General features: G+C 62.0%; 2 protein-coding genes across 2 annotated transcripts; both read left to right on the forward strand.

Annotated features, from left to right (window-relative positions):
* Window positions 1-138: 138 nt before the first annotated feature.
* Window positions 139-3,183, forward strand: LOC135980268 (maestro heat-like repeat-containing protein family member 1; the record flags this gene model as incomplete). Its single annotated transcript, XM_065580309.1, has 6 exons — window positions 139-277; window positions 1,017-1,112; window positions 1,607-1,711; window positions 1,830-1,956; window positions 2,363-2,457; window positions 2,693-3,183. Coding segments are annotated over 6 exons (778 nt in total), but the record flags the coding sequence as incomplete, so codon positions are not given.
* A 2,761-nt stretch (window positions 3,184-5,944) lies between these two features.
* Window positions 5,945-8,437, forward strand: LOC135980269 (protein maestro-like; the record flags this gene model as incomplete). Its single annotated transcript, XM_065580311.1, has 5 exons — window positions 5,945-6,080; window positions 6,426-6,581; window positions 6,765-6,947; window positions 7,305-7,457; window positions 8,303-8,437. Coding segments are annotated over exons 1-5 (654 nt in total), but the record flags the coding sequence as incomplete, so codon positions are not given.
* Between the last annotated feature and the right edge of the window lie 136 nt (window positions 8,438-8,573).

Genomic DNA, 8,573 nt, shown 5'->3' on the forward strand with positions numbered 1-8,573 from the left:
GTGGCTCTGCTGGAGATGCCCCCTGGAGCTCTGCTGCTAAGGGAGGGAGCTGTCCCTCGAGCCATCAAACTCAACCTGACTCATGCCAGGACCTGTCTCCGGTCTAATGGCCCCGTCTGCTCCGTTCCTTCCACTCAGGAAATTTGAGCCTCGCCTGTCTAAGGAACAGGAGGCTGAGACCATCGGGACTTGTATCGCCAGCGCCATGATTCAGCGCCCAGTACTGGCGAAGCTGAGAGGGACTGAGGTGGCAAAAAGCTCCACTCTCCGGGCAGAGGTTAGTGAGGCATGGACAAAGCTGCAGCTTCCACCTGCCTCCTTGGCTGGGAAACTCAGCCACCCCCCTGCTGAGTAGCTGGACCCTGGCCCGATGCAGAGAGCTGCGTGTCCAGCCGAATCCAGCCCCTCGGTTTATTTTCCAAAGGGCTGGTGACAAGTGGCTACGCAGTTAACTCTGCAGTGGGGTTGGCAGGGAGAACAGCTGTAGAGGTGAGTGTCTGTGAGACTGTATAGAATTACCCTGGATTCTTGGTCCAGGGAGCTAGAAGCTACCCCCGTTTACACCAGCTGAGGCTCTGGCCCAGAGCGTTAAATAGCATTTGGTGCAGAGGGAGCAAAGCATAGATTCGGGACAGCCACACGGCCAGGCCATGACTCGCCCTGCCACAGAAACAGAGATTGGCTGGAGCGGGATGAACAGCTCAGCCCTTGGGGAGCCAGCGGGGTGTTGGGGGGCAGCTGGGGCCCCTCCAGAGCGGGAGGGAGGAGGCCTTCCCTCCAGAGCCCAGCTCAGTACATGTGTTGGGGAGCCCAGGTGGGAGGAAGGATTCTTTGGGGAAGGGCAGCCCGTGGTCCAGGTGAGACCCATGTCTATGTGCAGGGGGATCAGTATCACCTGGGTAAAGGGACCCCGAATACCAACAGCACCTGGCTCCAGACGGGGGGATTCACTCGTCCCCCTGCCTCGTGCACCCCACCTCCCTTGTTATTTACTTCCCTGCTTCTCTCTGCTCCAGTCTCTCCAAGAACTGCCCTGGGAGGGCCTGGATCTTGTGCTGCAGACATTCCTGGAGCAGCACCTGACCCCCACCACGCTACTGCATCTCTTTCTGGTATGATAGGGAGGGGGAGGGGCCCATTCGCACTGGCCATCTGGGGATGGGCCGGCTGGTCAGGTTCTACCCGAACCACAAGAGGGAAGGCTCCAGTTGATCCCGAGGGGGCTGAGCAGGCCTCCCAGCTGCGATGAACTAGCCAGTCCCCCTGGGGCATACACCCAACCCTGGGATCCAGCAAGACAATCCTAGTCCTGCTCCAGGGTGTCACTTTGGCCTCCTACATTTGGCCTGGAGCCCCTGTTCCCCTGAAGGAAACAGCCCCGAGACCCTACAGGATCAATGGGGAGAATCCTCAAAGCGCTGAGCCCAAGACCCTCAGACCTGTGCCAACGCCCCCCAGACAGGAGAGGAGCGCTGAGTTCCAGTGTCCGGAAGTGGAGGAGAAGAGGTTAAATGCTCCATGTCCTCTCCCTGCTGGGGCGGGAAGCAGGTTCTGGAGGTCGCCCCGGCATTGCTGCCGCTCACAGGACTTTCTCCCTGCTCCCCAGCACTTGCAGCCATGGATCTGCTCTCCCCGGGCCCAGGAGAGGAGCCGAGCTGTGAGAGCCAGCGCCCGGCTCTTCATGTTCTACCGCTTCAAAGCCATCACCGAGGTAAGCAGCGCAGATCCTGCTGCCCCCCCCCCCAGCACTCACGGGAAGTGGGGGGAATACAGACAGAGCTGGGCTCGTCCCGACCTATGCCCTCAATTTCTGTTTGGTGGCCCATTAGGACCTGAAACCCATGGTAGAGCAGGGCTACATGGCCGGGCTGCTGACAAGCCAGGCCTTCGATGCTCAGGAGGCCACCAGATACTGGGCATCTCAGGCTCTCTACTGGCTCTTCACGCCTTGCAAAGGTAAGATAGAGCGGAAGCAGTCGCCACTTCTCAGCCTTCACAGCCCCGGCCATTACCTAGCGAGCAGGGCTGCAGAGAGAACATGGCGCCTTCATCGCAGCCCTGACCAGAGGGACACAGAGCAGAAGTGGGTTGGTACCTCCCGGGCTGACCTGGCTTCTGCCCTTCACCAGGTGCCTGGGACCATCTGGGACCTCCCCTGATCCCACCCCAGCCCCAACACACCTTCTACATCAGGGTGAAGAGTGGGCAGTTGGCCCAGAAGCCAGCTGAGAGCTCACCCTAGCTGGTCGTTCCCAGCTGCGGCTGGAGTCTGGCTCTTTGGCACCTCTGATCTGGCTCAAAGGGGAGGGGGAAGAATCCGGCCCTGAGAGCTCTGCCTGAGCACTGCTGGTTTCTTGTGCAGCTGTCGTGTACACCAAGACAGGGGCAGTGGTGAGCGTGCTGAGCAAGACGCAGAAGGATGCCAGCTGCAGAGAGAACCCTGTCCATGTTGCTATGGTGAGTAAAAGACTGTGGCTGGAGAGACAGACACACACATGGGAAAGGGGGGTTATTGGCTCCTTCCCTCGATGAGGAGCCGGCAGATGGAAATTCCTGGGTATGGGCTCCAGTGCCCACTCACATAGCCCTGGGCAAAGGCTGCCAGTGCCTCTGTCCCCGTTCCCCGAAGAGCAAACCCACCTCCCCGGGCCGGGGCTCGCTGCTCACACTCGGCCTGTGCCTTTCCCTGCAGCTCATCGCGAAGCACCTGCAGTCGAGTGACCTCATGCCCTTCAGCTTCACCCTGCTGTTGGGCCTGCTGGAGAAGGAGGAGTGTGCAGACCAGCTGGCGGGCGTCATGGAGGCGGTGCTGAGAGAGCAAGAATCAGAGCTGCAGGGCCAAGTAATGGCTGGGCATTGGAGGCACCATGCTGACATCTCGGGCAGCTCCATCTTGCCCCGTGCCTAGAATTCCTGGGGCACGAGGGAGGATGTGGAGGGGAGACATCCCTTCTCACCATCATTGATCAATGGGACCCATCCATGCCCTGTCTGCAAGGGGGCCGCTGGGCACGGCCCTGTAATGGTTTTCAGGCTTTGATCCCAGGAGTCTGGCTTGCCCAGCTCACTCCCTGGGAAATGTGCCCTATCTCCAGACCCATCCCCCAGCTGGAGGAACAGAGCCTGCGGTGGGGTCCCCCGTGTCCACTGACTCTTTGCCCAGTGGGCATGGATTGACGTACAGGATGGAAATGCATCCCAGACGCTTACACCCCACTCTGGTGCTGAAGCAGCCCAGGCATGTTGTCACAAGGGGAGGTACAGCCGGGATATCCGGGGGGTGGGGTGTCACTGGGCAGCGGGATTGGGACCCTTAGTTCTACGGTGCTGGATCACGGGTGGGGGTTTCAAGGTACCGAACCCAGAACCCCCCTCGGCTCAGTCACTCGCTAGGAGAGTTTATCCATGGCCTCCGCCGGGCCATGTGACCGCTGCCTTGTTTCTGAGCCTGCCCAGTTCCTCCTGGCCCTTGCCTGCCACCCACCCACAGCGGGGGTAGGGTCTCAGCCCCTGCTTTGCCTCTGCAGGTGCAGGATCTCCAGGCGGCTCTTTCCTACACACTGAGCCCACCCCGGGGGGGGGCGGCTGAGTGAGGGGACGAGAGACATTCTCCACCTACTGGCCAGACAACACACCAAGGCCGCGGTCAGCATCCTCCTGAAGATGCCCTGGCCTTACAAACGGTGAGCGCCGGCCCCAGGGAAAGGATAGAACACCCCACTCCGGCCTCCAAGCCCCCCCTTAATGGGATCACTCCACAGCACCACGGTTACATGCAGCACAGACCCTCCCCTTGCACACAGGCCCCCAGGGAACAGCCCTGCCCCGGCATAGCCTCCCTGTCCCTTGGAGGGCTCCGTGTGCTCTGGGAACCCCGGCTCAGGGCTCCCCCAGCTGAGCTATTCCAAACACAGCTGTCACCCTCCCCCACTTCGTTCTGTGCACTGCTAACCAGTCCCCCCATCCCGGTTCGGCTGTGCAATGGCTTGGCTGGCTGGAGGCCAGAACAGTCTTCCAGCCCCCACTCCCCCCCATCACTACACAGACCAGGAGAGATCCCATGTGAGCAGGGTCACCTCCTCTGTCAGCATGGCCCCCCACTCCCGGCAGGGCATCCCTCCAGGCTGAGGCAGGAGAGGGGCCAATCTAACTGCATTGCCCCCCAGTTCAGGAGATCCAGCCCAGCACCTAGCCCTAACCCCTCCCAAGGGTGGGCACCTCCTCACACCAGACCCCACCCCTGAGCCCAGAGTCACTGCTTTCCCCCATGGGGGCTCTAACCCCAGCCCTTCTGGTTCCCATCAGGAGAAGGCAGCAAGGGAGGGAGGGGGCCCCCAAGCTGGGAGAAGTGAGTCTGGCCACGTCCACCCATCCCTTTCTGTAACACAGCGCCCCCTGGCAGTGCCCGGGCAGGAGGGTATGAACCCCTTAGGACTGGACAGTTCCTGAAGGGCCTTGAGGTCACCCACCAGCAGGCTCAACCTGCTGCTTCTGGCCCGTCACCCCTCGGAGGGCATCATCCCTGGTGTGTACCAACTGGGCCCGTCCTCTGTGTGAATTCCTTACCTGCCGTCCCTCTGTCCGTCACAGCCCCGCCAAGGCCATCTGGAGATTCCTAGGTGCAGACCCCATGCTGACCAGGGAGGTATTGCACATCCTGCTGGACGACAGCCCAGAGAAAGGCCGGGCTAACCGTGGGCAGACCCAGGACAGGAGCTGCCCCCAGCCAGCCCGGCTGCCCCCGGCGGTAAGTTCCCATCGCTGGCATTCAGCCCTCTTTCCCGGCTGCATTCTGCGCAGGGCCACGGTCTTCTGACTGTATCTTTTCCCTTCCAGACCACATGCGGCCTGTGGGAGCTGATCGGGGCCTTGGGGCAAGCGGACACGCTGGAGGGACGCGAGGACGACCTGTTCGCCTCTTGCTTCCTCGCCATCGCCTGCCCCCCGGCACGGCACCTCTCGGGAGCCCAGCAGGACTTGCCCAGTGACACCAGTCCACGCAGGTAATGTGTGGGGCCAATGGATCTCAGCACCCACGCAGTGTCTGGGCTAGCCCCTAGGAGGGGGAAGCTTCCTTCTTGGACCTTCATTGTCCAGGGACCCCCGACACCTTCGGGGGACCGAGGGTTCAGATCAGCCAGGCTTCTCGTGCTTAGGAGCGGGCAGAACTGCCCCCGGATACTCAGGGAGCCAGAGAGCTCCTCAGAGTGGGCAGCTCAGCAGGGTGATGAGGGAGCTGAGCCGGGGGCGGGGGGAGGGGGAGCAGAGCTGGGGAGCAGGGCAGAGCTGGCTGCTGTCTCTATTTACTGTCTACTTTGAAGGCTTTGGGACAGGCCCGGCCTGTCACTGAGCCACTTCACCCCTTTTCTGCAGTGGGCCCTGGGGGGCAGGGCTCAGGGCAGCAGGGCATTCAGGGGGGCACTGCATGTCCTTTTCTCCCCAGGGTCAGTTTCCTGGGTGGGGCGGGGAGGGGCAATTTTCACATCTTTGGAGGAGAGCGAAGGTCACATCTGCAGACACTCCCCCCTGCCCCCACAGTTGCGGGGGGAGAACCAAAGGCAGAAGTGGGGCAGCTTCTAGGCTCACCCTGATCCGTTCAGTGCTGCAGCAAGGGAGTCCTGCCCGCCCCCACCCCGCCCAGAGAGCAGGAATCCCTGCATCACCATCTCCTGCCTCCTTCTCTTCCCAGCATGGCCGTGCAGGCCCTGGCGCGGGTGCTGCGCCTCAGGGGCAGTCAGACAGCTGTGGAGCTAATGGACCAGGAGCGAGGCTGGCAGCTGCTGGAGGAGGCCCAGCCCGAGGGGTTCACTCTCCTTAGCAGGTGAGGACAGAGGCTGGAGGAGTCACGTTCTCGCTCTGGAGCCCAGTGGGGCAGAGATGGGAGGGGGTGGCCGGGACCGGGCCGGATTCCGGCATGTGCAGGGTTGTCATGCACACGTCAACACGAACTCTTGTTCTCCCCCAGGGCCATAGTGACCCACCCAAACCTGGCTCTGAAGAGCATCCCAAAGCTTCTTCTTCCCAGCCTCCAGGCCAGCCAGGAGGGTGAACGCATGGCCTGCACCGCCCTGTTCGCAGAGGTGAGCCTGGAAGACCAGGGGGGAGGGTTAGCCAGGCCCAGAAGCTGATGGAACAGGGGGCCAATAGCTGGTCAGCCAATGAGAGATGGTCCCGGTGGTGTATTGCTTGTAAATTAATCCCTCTGCTGGGGGCTCTGTGGTGGGATTTGGGAGCACCCCACTGGAAGCAGAGGGAGCGTTCTGCCCTGCACATGTCACTTCTGTTAAGCTCAGCTGAAGCCAGCCCCTCGTGAACAGCAGTCGGTACGGATCTATGTCACCTCCTGGCCCCTGATCATACTCCCTTCCCCTTGCTCCTCCTGGCCTCGCCCAGCCCTCTCTGACAGCTCCTTTCGGTCCCTTTAGTTCCTCGGCAGCCCCCTGCTGATGGAGAATGAGCCCAAGGCGATGCGGAAGCAGGTTGTGAAGGCCATGCTGCAGCGGACAGAGGACAGCAACATCCACGTTCGAGGCAGAGCGCTGCACGGCCTCAGGAACGCAGTGACCGAGTTCCCGGACAAGGTGGGTCTGGAATGGCAGGAGACTAGGCAGAGAGGGCTGGGTAGGAAGCGCCTGGTTCCCCTTCTCCCCAGCCTGTGGCTCCTATGGAGCAGACTAGGCTGTAGGCTGACTTGCCCGGACTCTGGTTAAACTCAGGCTGACAGAGCGTTGCTCACCGAGCGGCGTCCAACCCCTTCTCTGCAGGTCAGGAAAAAGCGAGACAAGATCCTGGAGAGTTTTGTCCGCGCCGTGTGCGAATGCTGCGACCCCCGCACCGTTCTGGAAGCCATGGAAGGGCTCTGCTGGATGCTGCGGGACCCCAAGGCGCCTCTGAAGGCTCACGTCGCCGTCCCACTGGCCCTGCAGGCGAGAACGTTCTTTGAGGATGTAAGTACCAAGCAGGGCAGGCCCCATGGCGCTATAGGGCACCCCACAGGGGAAGGTGCTCAGGACCTGCCTTCCCGTGGAGGGGGCTCAGTGTCCGATGCTGGCACATTTCTGGATTTGTGGGGCAGCTCAGCTCCTCTGCTAGGGGAGGCAGGGATGCAATCATTCTTGGGCCCTGGGCCCACAATTGTTCAGCAGCCCTGGGGCCCAGCAGGAAAGAGGGGAGTTTGCAGAGAATTGTCCTGTCGTTTGAACTAGCTGAAACCTCTCCGGGCTCCGCAGCTGCCAGGCTGATTCCCAAAGCATGTGAGGGCCTGAGCCTGTCCCCTCTAACCACCCTGCGCCCCCTGTCTGCAGGAGACCAGCGGCCTGAGGCGGGCCTCCATGGAGCTCTTTGGCCACCTCAGCAAATTTGTTTCCAAGAAGTCATCCCTCTTTGGGGCTGAGGTGGAGAAGAGCATGGGGACGCTGCTCATCCACCTACAGGACGGGGACCCCCAGGTGGCCCAGGTGAGTGCAGCTGAGGGCTCATAGGGGCAGGGGTGGCTGGGGGCATTCTAACAACATGGCAAGGGAGGTGCAAACTCCCCCCTCCAAGCCCCAGATCTCCTCAGTGCTGCCCTCTGGCACCCAGGACCCCCCACTAATCCAGCCCTCCTCCACCCCACACAGAGCTCTGCCAGCCCTCAGAGTGTAGCTGTGGGGTAGATCTGTGGGGTTTCCTTCTCCTCCTCCATTCCCCACAGGCACCTCCAGCCTCCCTGCCCAGCCAGCCTCTCCACGGCTGTGGCTCCATTTTACAGCCTGCCCTGTTTAGTGGCCAGGTCCAGGTCTATCTCTGGCCCCTAGCAAGTGACCTAACCCAAGCAGGGCCACAGGGAAGGGCAGGTCGCTGAGGCCGATTGAGTCTCCATTGCTGCTGCCCTGCCCTCACTTGTGTGCTAGCTCCTGTCTGGGAATGACCAGCCTCCTGCAGCAATCCCACCACCACCCCCGCCCCAGCCGAGTAGCAGCCCCCGATAGTGCCTGGGATTGAGGGGAGGCCAAGTACATTGGTCACTGGGAAGTGCTGTTAACCGCCCACCGGGGACCCACAGGGAATGGCCCCTTCCCTGTTCCAGGAGTGTACCTCCCCGGCACCAGCACTCGGGCCTGGCTCCCCACAACCCAGCCAAGCTGGAGATGGGGGTTGTGAGGGCCTGGGGAACAAGCGTCAGGCCAGAGGAGGTTCTGCAAAGAGGTGGCTCCTTGCTGCTCCGGCACAGCGGAGTCCCCCCAAGCCACACAGAGCCTGCGAGTTAGCAGCCCGTTGCGCTCAGGGACTCAACCAGTTTCCTTCTCGCCCTCTCTGGCAGGCGTGCAGGGTGGCATTGCTGCAGTGCGCACCCTTCCTCAGCTACCAGCCCCTGCGTACGCTCGTGCGGAGCCAGCTAGCCGAGGGGGCGGCCCCTGCCATCCCCGCCTTCCTGAGCGAAGCCTGCAGGATCCTGGTGAGTGAGCTCTGGGGTGTGGGCCCTGCAGGACAGGGGGCTGGGAGGACCTAAGCACACAGGGAGCTTTCCTGCTCCAGGGAGCCCCCTCACTGACTCAGCCCCATCCCCCACCCTTGAGGATGGCTCCTGTACA

Source organism: Chrysemys picta, unplaced genomic scaffold (assembly GCF_011386835.1).
Source record: "Chrysemys picta bellii isolate R12L10 unplaced genomic scaffold, ASM1138683v2 scaf2461, whole genome shotgun sequence".
Lineage (NCBI taxonomy): Eukaryota > Metazoa > Chordata > Testudines > Emydidae > Chrysemys > Chrysemys picta.